At 36.2% G+C, this 23,285-nt stretch overlaps 2 protein-coding genes and 2 pseudogenes across 2 annotated transcripts; 1 reads left to right on the top strand and 3 right to left on the bottom strand.

Moving 5' to 3' along the window:
- Positions 1–3,672: 3,672 nt before the first annotated feature.
- LOC145034120 (UDP-glycosyltransferase 73C6 pseudogene) lies at positions 3,673–6,949 on the bottom strand (annotated as a pseudogene).
- On the top strand, positions 3,789–7,009 carry LOC145034160 (UDP-glycosyltransferase 73E1 pseudogene; annotated as a pseudogene).
- A 1,558-nt stretch (positions 7,010–8,567) lies between these two features.
- LOC144997605 (putative pectinesterase 15) lies at positions 8,568–10,525 on the bottom strand. Its single transcript, XM_078957500.1, has 5 exons — positions 9,977–10,525; positions 9,716–9,887; positions 9,413–9,619; positions 9,080–9,336; positions 8,568–8,989 (listed from the first exon to the last, which is right to left on the bottom strand). Exons 1-5 carry the CDS (start codon positions 10,399–10,401, stop codon positions 8,821–8,823), a joined length of 1,230 nt encoding a protein of 409 aa, XP_078813626.1. The 5' UTR covers positions 10,402–10,525; the 3' UTR covers positions 8,568–8,820.
- A 1,539-nt stretch (positions 10,526–12,064) lies between these two features.
- Positions 12,065–17,928, bottom strand: LOC145034108 (uncharacterized). Its single transcript, XM_078982501.1, has 19 exons — positions 16,912–17,928; positions 16,371–16,442; positions 16,060–16,273; positions 15,825–15,969; positions 15,609–15,695; positions 15,359–15,532; positions 15,194–15,275; positions 15,044–15,103; positions 14,903–14,955; positions 14,631–14,803; positions 14,337–14,541; positions 14,159–14,216; positions 14,013–14,069; positions 13,486–13,917; positions 13,312–13,376; positions 13,162–13,218; positions 12,922–13,015; positions 12,684–12,821; positions 12,065–12,468 (listed from the first exon to the last, which is right to left on the bottom strand). The coding sequence occupies exons 1-19, from the start codon at positions 17,698–17,700 to the stop codon at positions 12,295–12,297; spliced, it is 3,129 nt and encodes a 1,042-aa protein (XP_078838627.1). The 5' UTR covers positions 17,701–17,928; the 3' UTR covers positions 12,065–12,294.
- Positions 17,929–23,285: the final 5,357 nt, after the last annotated feature.

Raw genomic sequence — 23,285 nt, 5'->3', positions numbered from 1 at the left:
CCCAACATACTGAGTCATCTCCTTAACTCAATGGTTTCACTTACAACCAGGAAAGGGTTTGGGGACTTCGACCCGACTCGGCAAGTCTCTTGCATGCTAGACCATACAGTCGATTCTAAATGATTCCACTACTTCTAACATGTAGATCTGGACTCCTTAGGCTAGTGTAACACATAAAGTTGTTAACTTTACGTGCATGCATGAAGCTATGAAGCTAAACCACCCAATACAAGCAAGAAATGAAGATCTAAGGCATAGAATAGAGTCATATCCAAATAAAGGTGGCAACTTTGAGCTTCTAACTCTCAATAGTGCCTAGATTCGAAGCCCTATCATCCCCAAGAGTTCAAATCTTGGAATGACTTTGAGAATAGCCCCAAAATCACAACATTCAAGATAGAAAGGAGATCTAAATGGATAACAGCCAAGGTATAAGTGTTATACCTTTATGAAGATAGAACTGAGCCCTTATCTCTGGATCTTCAACCTTCCTTCTGAAACTCCAAGATTTTGATTCCTTCTTCAAGCTTTAGATCACAAAAATGGCAAGAACTAGCTTAATATTACACAAGGCTAAGTAGGGTTTCGAGAGTGAGTTGAAGAGGTGATGGGGGTTGGGGCAGAGGCCTATAATGATGCTTAAATAGGGTGCAAACCCTAAAGGTTAGGGTTTGCCCTTGACTGGCCTACTCGTCAAGTCAAGGATTCGACTCACCGAGTAGGTCACTTAAGATGTGCGTCCAAATCTGGCATTTACTCGAAGAGTTAAGGCTTCTACTCGTCGAGTAGCTTTTACAAAATGAATATTTTAACAACTGAAATGCGTACCGGGAACGTGGCGTTACCTGGTGGCTTTTTTATGAACTCTGGCCAAAAAACACATACGACAACACACTCATCAAATACACTCACTCACACACTACAACTCGTACACAACCACTCCTCACGGTGGTTGGTGGCGGCAGAAAGGGTGTAAATGGCGGCAGCCACCATGGTTGGCTGCCATGGTGATGCCCTTGCTTCCGACGGCTTAGAATGTCCCATAAACACATACAATAACTATACAATGCTAAGAATCTGCCATGTACATACATTTACGAACCCACAGCCACACAAAGGCTATCATACGCAACCGGAGCAAAGAAAATCGGTGGTTGCTTGGAGCTACGGGCGGCAGAACGAAGGGAAGAAAAGGAAGGATGGTGGCAGCAAACATATCCTGGTGGTCATCGGCTCCATCGACGGTGGTCTACTCCGGCTTCAACTGGAAAGAAGGCGGTTGGAGGTCACGAGCGACGACGGTAGTAGTAGAAGAAGGGACCTCCGTCCTTGATCCTTGTTGTTGTTGGTTGACAGCTCGTATCAGTGGCAAGGCCTCGGCTGCTAACGTTAGTCGGCTGGCGTCCATCAGTTAATCGGAAGAACGGGAGAGGTGAACGGTGGCGATGGAGCGGTGGCGGGGGGAAGGATCGGGGGTATATGGGTGGTGCGGCGCCAGAGCTGAAAGAGGGTGGCGACTATATCCAGCTCCTAGGGTTAGGGCAATGCAACAGTTAAATACCCGATACCCTAACAATCTTCATCCCATAATGGCAGGAATGGTCCCTCCCTACAAAAATCTTTTCAAACTAAGGCCTATAGTATACTCTTCATACCCCTGCTCCCACAATTCTTTACATATTTAGTCCAATAGTTTCCAAACAACCCCTCCTCTACAAATTATTCTCAAATAAAGTCCATAAGTTACCATTCATCCCCTTAGCTTACAAAATCTCTTCAAATTAAGTCCCAGTAATTTACGAAGTAGTCACTGCCTTCGTAATTATTTACGAAACCAATCTGAAACTTACACTTTTAACCCCCGAAGTCTAAATTATGACAATTAGCTCATCGAGACCAACATTTTGCTATATAATTATTGATTTTAAGGCTACTATACATTCATTAATCTATTTATTTATTTAATAAACGGAGTGTGGTAGTTTGGGAAGACTCACTAAGCTTTGTGCTTTCAGTTTTCAGTTTTGGTTTCAACTACTTCCAGTAGCAAGGGTAAGAGCTCAGGATAACTACAGTGCACACACCATTGATTTAGCCTGGGATGTTTTTACTCTGATATTTTGACATATGTTTTTGATACAGTATTTTGTTATGATGATTTAAGATACATGACTTATGATCTTTATTGTGACGATTGATGAAATATGGTTTACTTAAATGATTTTAAAATGAAAATTTTGGATCGTATTTTTAGTATGTTACAATCATCACTGCCACCACCACCACCAACCACCGTCACCACCATTAACTATCACCAACGCCACCTCCACCTACCATCGTTATCGCTACACCACCACCATCTACCTACCGTCACCACAACTGCTACCACCACCACCATTTACCGCCACTGCCATAGTTACCAACACCACCACCTACTACTGTCACAAGCCACCACCACTTACCATCACCGACACCATCACCATCCTCTACCGCTATTACCGCCACTACCACCCACCACCAGCAGCAACACTTACCAAGGTCACCGCCACCGCCATCGATCACCACAACTAACATGAATGTTCAATTAATAAAATGAAAATTTACTATTTTGTAGTTTATATAATATATATTTTTAAATGTAAGATAGAAAACAAAGTAAAATTAAACAAACAGACAAACAAAAAAAACTTTGTCATTTTACGTGGATATACAATTTCATTTTCTATCAACCAAACAGAATCTATCATTAATTTTAATTTTGTTTCTTGCCAATCAAACAATATATAGAATTGGAATCAAATTCCTAACATATTTTTTTCAATTATAATTCTAATTAATTTAAAAACATTCTGCAAACCAGACAACACCTAAAAGAAAACAAATTGAAAAAAATATTTGTAAACATTAAAAAAGAAAAATTAAAAAGATATTCACACAAATATATATAAAAAATGTAGAAATGCATTCGTAGAACTAAGTTGTAAAATAAGATGTAAAACAATTAAAAAAGGTAATATTAAAAAAATAAAGATCTTAAAAACATATAAAAACAAAATTGTTAAAAAAATGGAAATAAATTTAGACAAAATTCGTAAAAAGAATTAAAACATTATAATTAAATATTTTTCGATTTTGAACTTAATCACGCCGTTATAATCATTATAGACAACCATATTGCACGAAAAAATGTTCGTAATTTATTTCACTAAAAATGACAAATTATAAAAGTTGAGTTGTATAAAAGTTCCAATAAATAAGTAAAAGAAATAGATTATGGGGTAGAATATAGAATAAAGACAGAAGTTGAGGGACTAATTATGTAAAATTACATTTACTAACGAATAGAAGTTATACTTTGTTACGCTTTATATAATGTTTTCATCACTATTGGTAAATTCAACTCTTCTAGTCATCCTTTTTGTATCTTCCTGCGATGGAGCGGAAGTCAAAGTTGGTGGACTTGGGTTTCAGATCCATATCCGCCGCTCATTATAATAATAGTTGAAGTTTTTTAATAAAACATTTCAAATATTGTATTATACATTAAAATATTAAAATTAAAATATACTCTTGGGTGAAATATCCAAAGTCCAAACGTATTGATCAAGCATAGAGGAGTGTTGAGCACATAGATGATGTCAATGCTAACGTCATTTCCACTTGCTACGAGTGTATCAATAAATCAAGAATGTTATTATATGTTATTACATACTAGTATAAAATATAAAATAAGCCAAAATTAAAACACCATCTTCAGTGATTCAGCAAACTTATCATCTGCAACTCCAATGGCTTCCAAAGACCTTCACTTCGTCTTGATTCCTCTAATGCAGCAAGGCCACATGATACCCATGGTGGACATTGCTCGAATCCTAGCCCACCGTGACGCCACCGTCACCATTATCACAACTCCGGTCAATGCCAATCGTTTCCGGTCAGCCATTGCCCGGGCAATCGAAGCTAATCTCAAGATCCAAGTTCTCGAACTCCAACTCTCATTATCTGAAGTCGGGTTGCCAGAAGGATGCGAAAATTTCGACATGATTCCTTCATTCGATCTCTTTGTCAAAATGTACGCCGCCATGGACATGCTAGAACAACCGACGGAAAACCTTCTCCGACGACTAACTCCCGCTCCAAGCTGCATCATCTCCGACAACCAATTCCCATGGACAACCAATTTAGCTCAGAGGTTAGGTATTCCCAGACTCGTTTTCCATGGACCTGGATGCTTCACGTTCTTATGCTTACACATTGTAATGAATACCAATATACTAAACGAAGTCGAATCCGACTCCGATTACTTCATCATACCCGGAATCACCGACCGGATTCAAGTTACAAAAGCACAGGCTTCAGGTTGGGGGAAAAGAGAGACGAAGGAGATGGTGGATTTCTTTCAACGAATGGAAGTTGCAGAAGAAGCTGCAGATGGAATTGTGGTTAACAGTTTCGAGGAGTTGGAGCCTAACTACGTTGAAGAACTCTCAAAGGCAAAAAAGAAAAAAGTATGGTGTATAGGCCCTGTTTCTTTACATAACAGAAGCTTCCTTGATTTAGCTGAGAGAGGAAACAAAGCTGGAATCGATGAACACGATTGCTTAAAGTGGCTTGACACGAAAGAACAAGGATCTGTAATCTTTGTTTGTTTAGGAAGTATGTCAAGCATAACCACAGATCAAATGTTTGAGATTGGGTTAGGATTGGAGTTATCAAAAGTAAGCTTTATTTGGTGTATAAGAAACACAACAGAGGAATCGGAAAGATGGTTATCAGAAGGATATGAAGAGAGAGTAAAAGGTAGAGGTGTAATTATCCGTGGTTGGGCCCCACAAGTGTTGATATTGTCCCATAGAGCCGTTGGTGGTTTTGTAACACATTGTGGTTGGAACTCGACTCTTGAAGGTGTTTCTGCTGGGATTCCGATGATTACGTGGCCACAATTTGCGGATCAGTTTTTGAATGAAAGATTTGTTGTAGATGTGTTGAAAGTTGGAGTGAGTGTAAACATGGAGGTTGGAGAGAAAGATAAGTTGGTGAAGAAGGAAAACATAAAGTTGTGTGTTGAAATGGTAATGGAGAAAGAAAGAGAAGGAGAAGTAAGAAGAAAGAGAGCTAGAGAATTTGGTGAAATGGCGAAGAGAGCTATGGAGGAAGATGGGTCTTCTCATGTCAACATGACTTTGATGATTCAAGATGTTATTCATCAATTATTAGCAAAGAATACTAAAGTTATTTAAGATATTTTGTACGCTACAATCCAATCGAATACATACAATAAAAGCACCATAAATATTTAAAAGTTCAATTTAATTTTTGCAAGTTGTGTAACATCATGTATAAGTAGTGACAAGTTGAGGTAAGAAGAGCCTCCATCTTCTATTGCGTTATTTGCCTTCATTCCAAGTTCTTTAACTCTTTTTCTTCTCTCATTTCCTTCAATCGCATCATCCATTACTTTCTCTATCGCCTTCTTCACCTCCTCACTCTTCACTGTAACCCCAAACCGATCTTCCTCACCCCAATGCACCATAACTTTAGCTCCAACACTCACACCAATCCGCAACACGTCAACCACTAACTTCTCGTTCAGAAACTGCTCTGCAAACTGTGGCCAAGTTATCAACGGGATTCCAGCAGAAACTCCTTCGAGAATCGAATTCCACCCACAATGAGTCAAGAACCCTCCAATTGAAGGGTGTGATAAGATCAGGAGTTGTGGGGCCCATTCTCTGATTATTAACCCCCTGTTTTTTATTCTTTCTTCAAATCCATTTTGTGTCATCCATTCTTCGAGTTCTTTAGCTCTATCACCTGCTCGAATCACCCATATGAATGGGTGATTAGATCCTTCTAGCCCTAAACCTAGTTCGATCAGTTGTGCAGGGATGACCTGACTGCTGCTACCGAAGCAGGCGTAGATTACAGATTTGGGTTTTTTGGAATCGAGAAACTTCAAGCATTGATGATCATCGATTGATGAGGTGCTATTTCCTCTTAGGGTTTTACTCAAATCGTTGTTGTTTGATAGTGATAAAGGTCCTAGACACCAGACTTTACCTCCTTTTAGCTTCTTGAGTTCGTGAACGTATTCTTGCTCTAATTCCTCAAAGCTATTGATTACTATCCCGTAATTAAGGGAAGCTTTTGACTCGATTTCCCTTACTTTTTCAAGATGCTCAGGTGAAGCGAAAGGACTAGGGTTAAACTCGGGTGGCAGTTGTGCTCTGGTTATCTCAATACGATCAGGTAACCCAGGGAGTAAGAAAGGTTCTGAGTCAGACAAATCATCGAGCACCTTGGATGCGTAAAGATAATGAGTACACACCTGTTTGAAACAACTCATACCATCAAATATGATTCTGGGTATTTGATATTTGATCGCGGTATCCGCAGTCCAGAGCATGTATTTATCGGATATAATACAGCTAGGCCGAGGCTCCAGAGAATCAAAACGTTGTTCGAGTCTTTCTTGTAACATGTCAACTGCAACGGAAAAGTTTGGGAGTAGATGTAGACCAGGTAAAGCATCGGCGCTTTCGCATCCCTCCGGTAGTCCAGCCTCAGCCGCCGGAAATGGGAGTTCAAGGAAACGCACGGGGAGTCCGGAGTTGATGTGGTCTTGAAGGGTAGGGATGTATCGAATGGCGTTGATGGGTGTGGTGACAATGGTGACCTTGACATTGGATCGCTGTGCAAGCAGTTTGGCGATGTCGATCATGGGGATGGTGTGGCCAGGGGCTAGTAAGGGAATCAAGAGGAAGTGAAGAATGGATTCTGAAGCCATTGTCCAATTCTCGTGAAGATGGAGGATTGATGAAGTATTGGTTTGAAGTGATAAATTCTTCATTTTTATAGAGGAGAATCTTGGTTCTTGATCTGGATGCATCTTTGTTGTTAGTGGTTTTCTAAGAAATTTCCAGTTTTGAAAAGAGACTTTTGGTCTCATACGGATGTAAAAATTTGGAAAAATGTAGATTCTTGAAAAGTAAACAAATTACCATTCAAATTGGGGGGTTTAAAAGACTGACAATAATTCAACAGACCAATTAATCTATCAACACATTAGAAGACATTTTCACATTTACAAAATAATCCTTCAATTTCTTGATTTGAAACTTTTTTGCTTTATTTTATAAGTTACAGACAATCCGTTTAGTTGATGAGTTTCTATGAATACGGGGTTGTTAAATTTATAAAAATGACCATTACGTTCGTTCGTAGCTTCTCCATTTTGTTTGTCTCCTTCAATGGCATTATAAAAACCCCAAAATTCAAAAGTAAAACAAAAGCAATGCTCAAGAAACAAGAATCAATACTTAAATATATAACAAAAAGTTACCTTTGGTGTAGAGGGATTTAGTGTGGAAGTGTAGATGAAAGAGGAAGAATAGAGGTTTTCAAGGTATTCCAAACTATTGGTAGAAATGTAAAAGCTAGAAAATTTAAGTCTAGATATACAAAACCTCAACTATATGAAACTAGATGGTACACTTCACCAGAAGTTATACGAATTTTGCATGTGTTAATGTCATATCGGTTCGCTTCAGAAAACATGTTCCAGTTTGTACTTATTGCTTTGAAAGTTGTATTATGCATATTCGAGACTGACATGGGATTAGTAACGAAAACTTGAACTTGGTATTGTATACCCTTAATCGGTTTGGTATTAGTTTCTTACATTTGACCCCAATCGGTTTTGCAACCAATAGGTTCAATCCGGTTCCGGTATCAAATTCGCCTCTACTTTTTTATGTGATTAATTAGTCTCTATCTAATTTAATAGGAGTTGATCCGTACACAACAATTTTTCTCTATATACAATAATTTGTGCTTCCCAATTTAATATGGTACATCAAGCTCGGTTCGAAAATGAAAATTTTGTCTATTCAATATGAAATCAAGTATTGCAAGTTGTACGAAGCTGAAGCCTCATAAAACATCATCACTTTATCTATTCATCATCAATTAAACATTTTACACTAATCATATTCCATTTGTGATCTTAAGCCTTTAGTTGTAAATCATAATAATGTTTTTTTTTTCTTCTTTTGTGATTGAGATGTTTTCGTCTTAATTTATATAGTTTGCATCAACAAAAATTATGGTTCATGTTTCTACTTGTGAATACAATCTTGGTCTATATAACATACATGTTATGAACTTTTATATAACTTGATTATTATAAGAAAGAAAGACTACGGATGCACAAATGGAAGAGTTGAATTAGAAAGAAAGACTATTTATTTAAATGGATTAAACTTAATTATAACGAAGATGTCATATTTGCATTCAATACATAAAGAATTTAATGGATACTGAATTTGAATTGAAAAATATTACTTTTTTATGTTTAAAATATGTTCCATTGAATTTTTATAAAATTCAAATGCATTGCCGAGGAAAAAATAAAAGATAAAATAATAATGTAGAAATCTATTAAACTTTATAAAATTTAATATATTATGGATGCCTAATGTTTTACTTTTGTTACTGGGCAGATTGACCGATGCAATTTAAGTGAAAGCATATAACCATGACAAAAACGAGAGTAGCAGAAATTATTTTATAAATTATGTTAAGGCATCAAATTCGTTACTGATCTTTGGGTATGCAATATCATTATCAACAATATCTAAGTAATGATTTTGTTACACCCAACAAAAAAAAAACGCTGACGTGATATGAACAATATGATATGAAACTACTTTATTAATGAATTGATGGATGTCTCTCACTTGTTCTATAATCCTCGATCGCTTATTACTGCATGTCGTATTACACCTTACACCACTATATTAATAACGTTTACGACTTGTCTTAAATCGTGTTGACCAACTTTGACTCTGATAACCATTCCTTTCCATCAATGAAGGAGATATCCATGAATGGATTCGCTTCTTCTGCACTTAGTTGTTTTGCATATGAGACCCTAGATGTGCTATTTGCTCCAGGACCCGAGCACCCATATTCTCCATAAAAAACAGTCCTGAAAATGCATTTAAACGTTACGACTAACTATATATAGTTCATATCATTAATTTTAGTATATGGGTGAAAAGACTAAATTAGACATAACTGATCTCTAGAGGAATCTCTCCAGTCATTCCATCCATCAGATGAAACAACTTGAGACATGTAGGTTTTCAAGAACACCACAGTTGCATAAGGACCCCACGCCCTTCCAAGCCACACCCTACCACTTCCTCCTATTCTACAAGACACAAACGAAAACCCGGTTTTTTCATTCTCGGAGCTCCTCCCTTGTGCTGTTATTGCTCCGGTTACCCCACCATCATTCGCGGCATCACTGGCTATGGAGTTCAGTGTAGAATCCTGAAATTATTAAAAGTCAAAACCCATTATTTAATAGTTCATTATGTTTTCTTGAAGAAACGATTACTTAATATACCTCATAAAGTGATCTACCATTTCCGAAAATAAAATCTATCGATCCTTCAATGAAACATTCTTTGAAGTAATGTCTTCCTCGATCATCATGAAGAGTGTCTTGAGCTCCATAAAACCCACACCCATAAAAAGCTGCTTCATCACCTGCAATTCTTAGTGCCAAGGCTTGTCCTCCAACTGCGCCTTGGTTTGGGGGAGGAGCTGTGTTCTTATTTTCCATTGATCGAATAACAATTCAACCATGTGATCGATTTTCAAAAGATTTAAAAAAAAAAAAAAAAAATGATTTACTTGCATGCATTACCTTGAAGCTGATGTTGTAAGCAGTGAACTTTTGAGCAAAAATGGAAACTGTCGAGCTGTAAACAGTGCCTCCGGTTGAATTTGCAGTGTCGTTCCATGTGATCTCTGTGTTGAGATAACCCTGGCCTTGAATTATCAAATTGCTTTTACTCTGGTTCACTGTCACTTTCTCCCTTCGATAACAATAACATTTTCTTTCTTTTTAGATTGTGCACAACTTAACAAAAGATCTCATGATCATGAAAACATAAACATGAATTACCTGTATGTTCCTGAATCAAGAATGATAAGAGTCGCACCAACGCTAGAATCAGGAACAGCATCAACGGCCTGTTGTAAACTGCTGAAGTTCCCACAACCCTCTTGGTCAACGGTCAAAACAAGTGACACCCGGTATTCTGATACAAGACTAGAGTTCCACTTGTTGACACAGGCGACCTTCTGGTGATGATGGTGGTGATGATGGTGGTGGTGGTGATGATGACCGGAGATTTGGCTTATGAAAGAGAATAACTCGTAAATTCCACTATTCTCAACGACCCTTTTGATAAAAGTGACTTGAAAGCCAGGTAAAGAGATGGTAGTAGCTATGGTTGAGTTAGTGTTGTAGAAAGAAAGTATGATGGAAAGAAGAGCAATGGTAGTGACAGATATCCAAAAGAATATGGTTCTTGAATTGGTGTTCATTTTTTTGGATTAAAGGATTGTGAGATTAAGAACTGTCGTGGGGGTATATACAAGGTGTTGTTATATATACATAGAGGAAAAAGCATTGTTTAAGATATTATATATGCCTTTACAATGTGTTGTGCTTAATGAGGACTTATTTTTTCCAGCACTCAAGCACTTATGTCTCGTTTAAAGCATGTTACTTAAACACTATTCAGCATATGATTACCTTAGAAGAAATGAACCTATGACCTTCAAATTATTACAAGACAGATAAGATCTACCATGGATGTGATTGAAGTGAAAGCGTTTAGAGGTAGATATATGTTGTGAATAGTGTTTAAGAAAAGATATATATCGGCCAATTAGTAGCCACTTATCATGTGAAAGATTTTACGTGTTATCTTTTATGCACTATTTATTGTATTTACATGTTACTTTTTAACACGATTTTGGATTGGGATATGTTTTTGCCCAAAATAGAAACGTGGTCTTAATTAAATTAATGATTTGTTAATTTGAAGAGTGAGGATTCGCTTGGGAGTTAAGGGATGGAAAAAGAATTGGAACAAGGGCGGCAAATGGAGGAAGAATGGTCCACACGCCAAGATAAGAGACCACAGGTTTTATAAGACCATGATGAAAGGTGAGTGAGTGGGTGAAAGTTTTGTCTATTTGGCAAATTACAAACAAAATATAGCAAAAAGCATTGTTTATTATAGATTTAAGAGAAAATTATTGAAATGGTGTATGTAATAGAGTTCGGTCAACACATATATACTAAATTATACGACCTAATCACACATGTTTATGTCTGAATATGGGTATTTATAACCGAACCTACATGAACATATAATCATATATATGTTTAGACATGAACATCTGTTTTCAGTTTATGTAGAATCCTATATTTAGACATGAACATGCATGTATGGTTATATGGTTAGATCGTAGTGTTTGATTCTTTATTAAATTAACCCTACGTTTCATTTGTTGCGTAAATGGTCCTCAAAAGTTATGGATTTCGTCTAAACGTTTTGCATTAATGTTCCTCAAAAGTTATGGATGTAGTCTGAATGTTTCATTTGTTGCATAGATGGTCCTTAAAAGGTTTTTTTTTTTTTTTTTTTGCTTGTTTGTTCACTTGGCTATCTAACTTAAGGATACACCCGTTAATTCATTTTACTACAAATGACCATATTGACCTTGTTTGTATCCATCTCTACCCAAACCTTAAGATAAACCGTCTGAAGGAGATAAAGAATTGGAGTAGACAAGGGTAAATATGGATATACTCCTTTTGGAACAACTGAAGATTTAGCAATGGACTTAACGGATGTAATGTTAATTTAAACGGTTAAGGGACCAAACATGCAACATGACTATAATTTACAGACGATTCTTGTAACAAATGCAACAGCCTGACTACATATAAACCTTTTGACTTATCATAAGGACAATTTCCATAGTTCATTCTAGATATAGTGTAGAATGAAGTTACCTTTTAAAACGGTGATGGCAATTACCGTGATATTAATGTGATACATTCAACCCCCTCTCGCCTCCTTTCAACTGTCCTTTAAAGTAAAGATTACACAAAACAAACTAATAAGACAAATAAAGCAAAACAAATAATACATATATACCAAAAGAACACACATACGGGAAATGTACAAAGACAAACCGCTAAAACCATCATAAACCATGAGGCAATATATATTTATCATTTTGAACAATTTGCCCACACAAAAAAGAAAAAGAAAAAACATTACTTCTTCCATAGATTACTCTATATGTAGTCTCTGTCTAAAACCAACTATAATCATCACCCAAACTCCATCAACAACCACCTTCTTTCCTTCTCCACCAAAAAAAAAAAAAAAAAAAAAAGTTTCCTCCTTTATCTCCCTACTATTCCCCACCGACTTTTTGAATATCAACATCACCTATAATATTATCCACTTTTTGAACATCAACCTTATTATCCTGGCCACCATTTTGAGGTTTGGCAATAAGATCCTTTTGTAGCATGGATGTGCCTTTGAATGTCATCATAGCCGAGCATCTTCTCCTCAAGTCACCAAGCTGTTGACCCCCCACCCCAAAAAATAAATATTTATATTTTAAAATTAATCCAAATAAAATAATAGACTTTTATATATATATATATATATATATATATATATATATATATATATATATATATATATATATATATATATATATATATATATATATATATATATATATATATATATATATATATATATATACACGTTAAGATGCATGATAAAATCTACCTCTTCTGGTTCTATTGTTTGGAAGCCTAATTTGGTCCATATGGATTTAGCTTCATCTGCAGCTGGAAGCACAAGCTTCTTTATATTTAAAGATGAAAGTAATCTCTCAATGCAGCTAAACAATACATGAAAGTATCCCTGGCAATCAAAAAAAACAAAATAAATAAAAAATCAAATGCCACATCAGCAGTAAGTAACAAGTGATGTGAAATTAATCAATTATATTTATATAGGGTACCTTCCCCTGGTTGCATTTACTTGTAGCAACTATTGGAAGTTCAGCAATGTCTTGTCCAAAAACTCGAAGAGTCCCCGCACTTACTACATTTGAGCTGTTGCACATTTTATTTAATTCAAAACATCAAATTATATTTTTATATTATGCTTTCACTATATTGCAAGATTGGTCCCTGAGTTTGCTAAAAAATTTACTATGTTTTTAATGATTGGAAAGCACAAAAAGAAAGAATGGCCTTACTCTATAGTCAATATGGCACAAAGCATCCCTGCAAAATCTTGACTCCAAATTTTCCTTCTATTAAGATGAGAGAGAGGGTGTGTGTGTATTAGATTATTAAATAAAAAAGGGAGAAATTTATTAATATATGTTCCGTTAACTAATTCTTACCCATACACCATGGATGGAATAAAATCACGCCCACTAGTTGCATCAATAATAGGGTCAAACCCTTCCTATTATAAATATAAATATAAATATAAATATAATAATTAATAATATAGTAAAATCAGAAAAGAAAAGATATAAGCAGTTATGATTATAGCAAAATAGTAACAAACTCACATGAAAAATATTTATTGTTTGTGTAAGCATCGGTCTGTTTTCACGGGTGGCATTCTTCCCACTTAAAAGCACAAATTTCATTTCAGAAATTACATCCTTCTCCTTCTCCTTCTCCTCCTCAGAAATTACATTCTTCTCCTTCTCCTTCTCCTTCTCCTTGTCAGAAATTACATTCTTGTCCTTATCCTTGTCCTCATCAGAAATTACATTATTGTCCTTATCCCCCTCCTCCTTTTCCTTTTCCTTTTCCTTTTCCTTTTCCTTCTCCTCCTTCTCCGCCTTCTCCTTCTCCTCCTTCTCCTTTTGCTTCTCCCTCACAAAAGTCAACAGGTCATCATCAACAATCTCTGCTTCTTTAGTCAACAAATTTTGCAAAACAGAATGAATTCTCTCACAATCCGTCCTGCAAAACCACTTCCCTTTTGGCAATGCCTATAAAAAAAATGCAAAATAATTAAAAAATATACATATATCAACCGATTTCTTTTACAACGAAAATAGTATTGCATAATATTTAATATACACACCTCCAAATCAGCCATTTTTTGTTCCCTTAGACACCCGATATGGTACTCTCTTTCGCACTAACAATGTCATTAAAAATGTTTAATGATTAGTGGATCATAAACCTAAATCTACCCTAATTTGCACATATACATTCAAATCTAGTTACCTGATCACATACTATAACAGTTCGTTCATTGAATACGTTTTTGCTGAAATCATGTCCTCTGCAAACAATAACATCATAACATTATAAAGAGAAGAGTAAATTACAAAAACAGTCCCTGAAACAAATAATCATTTTTTTTCTATTTTCGCAAAAAGTGTTTGTTAAATGTTAATGTTACCTGCATAAAACACATGCAACAAGATCAATGTTTTCTGGGGTTTTGACTATTCGAATGCAACGTTTTGTTATCTGTTCAATAAGATCAATCCCTTCAACTCTTCCAGCTACTGTAGCATTTTCACTATCTTCACCGACTTTCATTGCCTGTTTACAAAATCTGCAATACCATTTTCCTTGTGGGATATCCTTTTCATCAGTACATTCTGTATGTATCAACCAAAAAAAAAAAACATATTTGATTAATTCATTGTAAATATTTGATCTTGTTTTTCTATAAAAATTAAAAACTAACCTTTATGGAAGGACCTAGGGCATCCATCACAAAGCAACAGATTTCCACCATCCCAACAAATTCTACACAGGTCATCATTAAACTTCACAGGACATTTTTTGTTTTCGGCTCTCTTTAAAGAAACAGCATATTCATGGAGAGATACTCCATTTGAGATGTAAATGTTTTCATATCTGTCAACATTTATATAAAAAACTTATTCATGGATCCAAAAAGGTAATCTACTCTCTTAACAACAAAATAGAAGGAAACATATGTAAAAAAAAACTCACGGTTTTTTGCGTGTAGGCCAACCAGCATGGGCTTCAAATTGTGAGGCGCTGATCTGTTCATGGATGTAAAAATGTTATTGAATTTAAAAATAATAAAAAAAACACACACACAGGGTCAAAATGGGAAATACATATATATACCTCAGTCTTGCAGCATGAACAGAATATTCCATGGCCTAACTTATAACCATCTAGAAGCTTCTGTTAATAAAAGAATGTCAGATTTTTTTTCAAGAAAATGATATGATGTTAACAAATATTTTAAAAAAAAAAAAAAAAAAAAATTATAACCTTTCCATGAGAAACATAAGTTAGTTCGGTTCCATCAGGTAAACCTCCTTCCTCAAAAACAGGCCAATGCAACTGCTGATTCCTGCATATCAACAAAAGTTATTATTTTACATTTTTACATCAAGCAATTGGAAGGAATTAATTTTATTGGGATTAGAATCTAACTTTATTGTCAGCTTTTTTCCACTCTTCTGTTGTGAGGAGAAAGCACTCCCCAGTGGCTTTGCTACAGAAGTTGACCTTGGTGACCTGAACTTTTTTAGTATCTTGTCTTTTATCTTACTTCGTGATAACTTACCACTTTTAGCAGTTTTAGGTAAGTTCAGAACTGAATCTGACCTGAAATAAGTCGAATCATATATCTGTCATAAATAGGCTACAAGTTAAATGTTATATTCAGAAAACAAATACTTACTTCCTTGGTCTCCCTCTTCCTCTCTTTTTTTCTGATAAAACTGGCATCTCTGTATTTGTAATGGCCTTCAGTACTGGACTTGATGGCCTAAAAGTAAATACATTGAGCATTAAAGTTGTTAAAAATCAAGATACATCAATAAATACTAAAAGTAACATGAATGTATAAGCAAAATGTAGTAGAGAATAAAGATACACGTGTCAAAATAATACACACCTATCTTCCACTTCCACTTCCACTTCCACATTGGTTGCAGCAAGGGCCACCACTTGTTCCTGTTTCTGAAACTGAATTTGATTCTTCTGATTTAAGCAAGAGTCACATTTTAATATATTTTCAGTAGAAGATGATTCGATTGGGCCTGTAAATCATAAAAAGAATACCAAATTTCAGAAAGAAAAAAAATACCCAAAAAAGTACAGAGAGTTAGGTCAATTAGGGTTTTGTTTACCGTTGCAGTCTGTACATATGGAAGGTTCCTTGACTTCCTTCACAGGCAATGAAGTAATTACATTCTCAAAAGCTACTTCTAGAGATTCCAAAGCTGATGATTTACATATTTCAAGTAGTTCAAGGAGGCTTTTCCCATTTTCAAGACAAATATATTTAATCGCATGTCTATATTGGTCACATGCATGAAACTCAAATTTAGAAGGCGCAATAACCTACCATTTGACAAGTAAATAAAAGTCAAACTTAAACCCATTACAAAAAATCATATCTTTTATATGATCATGTTATGTTGGAAGTAAGATTACTTACTTTGGTACCCTTACATGACTTGCAAGAACACAGTATGCCAGTACCTTTGATAACTCCTTGTAGATTACTTCCCTGTAACAAAGACAAAGTTCAATCATTTATCATTTCCACACCTAAAAACTTGACAACTTTTATGAGATTATCAATATGAAAAAGCACATTAATTTATACATGGATTGCTTGATCGAACAAGGATTAAAGCTTACATATTTCCACTATGTATACAGGTATATCCGGAAAGAGGGAGTAAGGACATAATTATACTGAATCTAATATGAATTCCTTTCCTAAAGAAAGCCAAAAGGTCACTTACGCAGATGGGATGACCCCTAACTGCCTAAATAACTATACTGAATCTAATATGAATTCCTTTCGTAAAGCATGATTATCAAATCTCATTGAAGATTCTACCTTTGTACCTTATTTCGCTCAAAACAGATACAGAAATATAAAAACTTTGTTCTGATTCACATGCAGACATGTAAGAGATACAAGTGAAACAACAAAAAACGAACTATGATAGATTGGTAGGCAAGGGTACCTCGAGATTGTAGGAAACTTGAAAACCCTCAAGCAGACCGGTCTCAAGAAGTTCCCTCATATTAATTGGTACTCTGCTCAATCCAATCTTCTTAGACATTTTCAATTCTAGATTCTTTCTGGTTGGAGTCCCCAATTTTTCCACATTCTCCTCCGTCTCCTTCAATGCTGATCTCGTAAATCTCTTTGGAGTACTGCTATTCACTTTATCTTTTCTAAGTTTACGCTTCACGTACACCTTCTTCGTCGTTCTAGTACTATCTTCTTCACCCTTATCTGCTTCCACGGCCGCAGATTGTTCTTCACCCTTGTCTGCTTCCACCGCTGCCGATTCTTCTTCTCCCTTGGCTGCTTCAGCAGCAGTAGATTCTTCTTCGCGCATGGCTACTTCCGGCGCGGCAGATTCTTCTTCGCCCATGGCTACTTCCGGAGCGGTCGATTCTTTATCGCCCATGGCTACTAACACATCGGCTGCTTCTTCGACCATGGCTACTTCCGCCGCGGACGATTCTTCTTCGCTCTTACCTGCTTTCATTTTGAGCGGTACTTCGTCGCCTATGGATCCGTCGACATTTATCGAATCGCCATCTGGAATCGCAGTTTTAACCCGTTTGCTCCGTCTACTCATATTCACTTCGTCAATCGAAATCTTTGAACGATCATTAGACGATCGCTCTTTGCTTTTCCTTTTAGTGAACTGAGGGGGTGGACTTTTCGAAGATCTAGTCCGACCAATGAAGCCAGAGAACTGAGATCGAGCTTCCAATGCGAAGGCTAGTTCTCTCTTCATTCTTGATTTTAATGGCGACTGATTATCAAAGTTTAGGTTTCAAAAAAAGGGGCTGAACAGAAATTCAGCGGTGAATCTGTAAGAATGTAGGATATTGGAAACCCAATTGAAAGACCGAAGACTTTTTCGCTACAAAATCATCGGTATGTATCTGAGTTTATCTGATCCGGTGCTCTCTACATGACTTGCAATTTTAAGAACAAAAAGAACCCTAGATTTTCTCGATAAACAGAAACAGGGGCAATATATATCTCGGAACTAAATCGCAAAATGTAAAATAAAATAAAAATAAAAAATTACGTTTACAAATTTTCTTTCTATTTTAGGCAGTTAAGCAACAACTGATCCGTTGACTTTTTACATAATATGTGTAAATTTTCTCTTTTTCTTTCATACAGTTAATTACACAGGACAAACGACAATAAAGTTTTATGTTTTATGCATTTATTTTTGTTGTGTATTTTAGTTCATTAAAGTTGGATATTTCATAGAAAAAAAAACGCTTTTATTTTTTTACAGGTTTACATGGTAATATTTACCAAAAAAAATAATAATAAATAAAAACAAACATTTATATCAAACATAAAAGCTTTAATGAGCCATAAATACTAGGAACTAACGAACTGTTTGTGAACCATCAATGGGAAGTCCGTTTATTTAATAGATGAATGAACATGAACACAAATTTTCGTTTGTCCGTTTATTTAATTAAATAAACGAACGTGAACATTGGTCTTGTTTGTCCAATTATTTCCATGAACGTTCATTTATGTTCGTTCATTTAGGTTCATTTTATGTTTATATATGTTTAATTATTTTTCAACATGCTCTAATTGTCACAGTACAATACCGGCTTCTCAACCTTTATACCAAGACTTTGAATAAGCTCATGTAACCATATCTCCTTATTTGTTCCTTCCATCATAAACATGTACCGAGACTCAGTTATAAACAAAGCTACAATATCTTGTAAAGTTGACTTCCAAATGATGGCACATCCGAACAAATTGAAAATATAACATATCTGTGACCTACGATTCAACAAATCACCTCCATAATCAGAGTCAACATATCCAACCAAGTCAGTTTTCGTATTAGCTTCATACACCAAGCAAACATCCGCCGTTCCCTTCAAGTATCGCATGATCCACTTGACAGCTTCCCAATAAGCATTCCCTAAATTACTCATAAACCTGTTTACCACATTAACTGAATGAGCCAAATCAGGTTTGGTACAGACCATTGCATACATAAGACTTCCAATGACACTAGATTAAGGAACCCTACTCATACTTCCTTTCTTCATTAGTTGTGGGTATAGTATTTGGACCAAGTTTAAAGTGAGTTATCAAAGGAGTTCCAATTGGTTTGGAATAATCACAGTTTAAAGACCACAAAACTTTTTCAATGTACTTTTGTTGAGTAATACACAACCACCCTATTCTTTTATCCCTTCTAATCTCCATCCCCATTATCTTTTTTATTGCTCCCAAAACCTTCATCTCAAACACATTCTTCAAGATCGCCTTCAAGTCATTTATTATAGCCATGTCCTTGGCTACGATGAGCATATTATCAAAAAAATAGCAATAGATATATGTAGGAATCTCGTGAAAATTCCTTTAAGTAGACATAATTATCAAACTAGTTCCGAGTGTAGCCATGCGAGATCATAAATGAATCAAACCTCTAGTACCACAGTCTTGGAGACTGCTGTAAACCATACGGAGATTTCTCTAGCAAACATACATGATCCTTCTTAAAATCATGGAACCCTTCTGGCTATGACATATAAATATTCTCTTCTAAGTTCTCATGAAGAAATGCAATTTTCTCATCAAGTTGTTCAAGCTCTAGATCAAATGCACTCACCATGGCAAAAAAGAACCTGAATTGTCTTATGCTTCACGGCCGATGAGAACACCTTATGATAATTAATTCCTTCTTTCTAAGAAAACATTTTCACCACCAACCTTGCTTTGAACCTATCTGGTTCAACTCCTGGTATCCCTTTCGTCTTCATAAAAATCCATTTACATCCCACTGGTTTTGCTCCCTTTAGTAATGGAACTAGACCCCATGTTTCATTTTTCTCTAGTGATTGCATTTCTTCATTCATGGCCATCAACCAATTTGTTGCTTCATTACTCGTCATTGCCTCTTTATACGAATAAGGATCCTTAGTGTCAATGTATTCTCCAGTTGCTAAATCAAAAGCAATCGAGTCAAGGTCACTTGAAGCCACACATCCCATATATCTATCTGGTTTCCGAATAACCCTCTTGGATCTCCTCCTTGCTATAGTTTCTTGCCCATCATCCTTCCTGGCATCACTATTGGACGAAGATCCCATGGGGTGCTATTGGGTTTCATCTTGTCTAGTTTTTTCATTGTTGCCTTGCTCTTCATCGCTTATCACAACTTTGTCTGGAGTTTAAGACGCAAACTCCACCTTCTGGCTAGCACCCTGATCTTTGTTCCCTGCCTGACTTGTATAGCATCCTCCCTGGTTACTCATGTGTAACATCCTGACTCCCAAGTATTAATTTGAAGTTTTAAATTTCACATTTTTAAAACCTAGTCGACGAGTTGGTTGCCCCTAACTCATCGTGTAGAGATTAATCATGTCGCAGGATTTATGGAACCTACTCGATGAGTTGGAGGACCCAACTCGACGAGTTGAGGTTGTTTATGAAAACCCTAATCTTTAGGGTTTACACCCTATTTAAAGGACCTTAAGTCCCCTTTCCAGCCTCCTTACCACCTTTTCATTGTCCCGTTACCAGAGAAAACCCTAATCTCCCCACTGTGTGAGTGAGTGAGCTTAGAAGACATTTTGGGTGCTCTTTTGAAAGGAAACTCGAAGGTTGAGGAGCTTGGATCAAGAAGAAGGTTGTAGATCCGTTATCTACTTTGTATTGGCAACCAATTTGAGGTACAGAGTTAATACCTTGACTTCTCATTTCTTAGATCTTCCCTTGTGAAAGAAATGGTCATTTCTAGTGCAAAATGGAGTCATTTTCGGGTTTGAGCTAGTCACAAGGACATGGTTTCAGATCTAGACTCCTCTAGGCCCCCATACTCATAAAGTCATCAACTTTATCAAGTTGTGTCCCTTCCCCATGTCCTAAACTTCTTTTAGACTAAGTTTTGGTGTTTTAAGCCTTTTTAAGACCTTGCATGCACGTAAAGTTAGCAACTTTACGTGGTAACTTCACCCTAGAAAGCCAGATCTGGAGTTTGGAGCTATGAACTCGACTGGAATAAGCTGAATGCAAAATGGCTAAAGGAACTCGATGAGTTGCATAGTCAACTCGTCGAGTTGGATGAGGGTTTCCTGCTTTTTAGATTCTGCATGAACTCGACGAGTTAGCAAGATGAATCAACGAGTTGGTTAAGGTTTTCCCAATATTTTGGATGCTGCATGGACTCGACAAGTTGACTGGGGTTTTCGTGGTCTTCTGAGTTCCGAAGGAACTTAACGAGTCTGTAAGTTGCACTTGACAAGTTGGGTCAACATAGACGATTGACTTTGACTTTGACTAAGTTTGACTTATGAGGGTATTTTGGTAATTTCCTTATGGCGCAACATCTCCTATGTGTGGCTCAACATCCATTCCTTTGGCACAACTCTTTTCCCTTTGGCCCAACATCTTCATGAATGGTACAAGATGCCTCCATATGGTGTAACATCCCAATGGATGGTACAACATGTTGCTCCAAGTTGGTCCATGTGCTCCAAGATGCACCAAGCCACTCCAAGTTGCTCAAAGCGACTCCAAGTTGATCCAAACTGCCTTTTGGAAGATCCGTTTCTTTGTCAATTGATATGTTCCTTTTTATGATGATCCATTCCTTTCTCGGAAGATATGTTCCTTTGCTACATGCTCCATGAACCCCAAGTGCTCCATCGAACTTAATTACTCCATGAGAATGCTCCAAATGCTCAAGTCATATTTAACATATGCTTGTTTATGGTCATATATGATCAATTATATATGTTGAATACCGCTCGTTTATGTTCATCTGGCATATTCATGAACATGAATAATGTAATTTGTTAAACGAACGAACATGGACAAGAAAACTCGTTTGTTTATCTGTTTGTGTTCGTTCGTTTGTTCGGATAACTTAAACGAACGAACATAAACAAATCATTGTTTGTGTTCGTTCGATTCGTCTAAAGCCATAATAAATACATAAAAATGGTAAATTTAAAAATAAAAAAGTTGCAAATATCCAATTTTAATGAACCTAAAATATATAAAATGATACATTTGTATGTATTTGTTAAACATAAGGGTTTTTTGTCATTTGTGTAACAACCATAAAATTCGAGCCAATTTTAAACTTTTCAAAACACTTACAGTCAATAGTTAATACAACATGTTTCAAAAATTGTCTAACATCGGAATTTTCCTAGAAACATAAACAAATTATGAGGAGATGTACGATCTCGTCTTCGTCTTGCCACGATCCCCTGATGTACATGAAACAATAAACTGAAACTATAAGTCGAGGCTTAGTGAGTCCCCCAAAATACCGATACATTGTACATAACATATATACAAATAACAGCATGAACTGGGTCCACAACTATGCAGACTGGATTACCCCTGGGCCCACAATGTGAGTCTGAATTGCCTTCCGGGTCCACACCTCACATCTGGATTGCCACCGAGCCCACTGTACGAGTCTGGCATGCCCCACCTGACCCTCAACTCGTATCTGGAATGCTCTCGGGTTTGTTGGTTACCGCACGAAGCAATATCCTCAACCCACCCCACAGAATATGTCGACATATAAAACAACTAATACGCATACAGATAAACACATAATAACACAGGTAGTCCGATAGATCTACCTAGCTGTCATAGCAACTATCATATAATATTGACTCATACTCAACATGCTACCAACTGTTGGGATATCATATCCAATGGGTCGGCCTTGGTGCCTTATACCCCTTAGTATAGTGAGGAAACTCACCTCGTAAGTAGTGCTGAAATACTGTAAATCTCTGGTTGCTGACTTACCTAAAATCCCGCACTGCTACATAACGAAATTACTTGGTTAATACCCAACATTATTTCCTTAACTAAGTTTCCTCATTACTCATTAAGCCCATTCCCTTTTGTTATGGGACATCCTCAATTTCTCGGCCAAAAAAGACCGATTTGTTTATGCTTTGTTTTTAAAATCAGAGTAATCTTTTAAAGAAAACAGTTGCGAAATTTGTTCCCAAAATATGATAAAGATTTATCAAAGCATTTCTTTAAAGAAATGTATTTTCATTACATAACAAAATCTCGGGATGTCATGTTCCGATACAGACACATAAGCATAAACAGAACTTATATTATTTACACTAAAGATTTTACATCTCCTTTAATCTCTCCGTGAAATATATCTTCGTATTGATACCTATGATACAAAGAAAACTGAGTGGGTCAGGCTTGGGAGCCGGGTGAGCATTGATGTGTGTAAAACCAACTAGTTTTAATCCTACTAACTTAGACACAAAATAAACACACGAAAGGCAGTGTACCTATCGATTAGTAATATAGTTCAAGCAAGTAGGGTAT

This window comes from Lactuca saligna, chromosome 1 (genome assembly GCF_052625555.1).
Source record: "Lactuca saligna cultivar CGN05327 chromosome 1, ASM5262555v1, whole genome shotgun sequence".
Classification (NCBI taxonomy): Eukaryota; Viridiplantae; Streptophyta; class Magnoliopsida; order Asterales; family Asteraceae; genus Lactuca; species Lactuca saligna.
The sequence above is the reverse complement of the archived record's forward strand: the minus strand, read 5'-3'. Positions and strand labels throughout refer to the sequence as shown.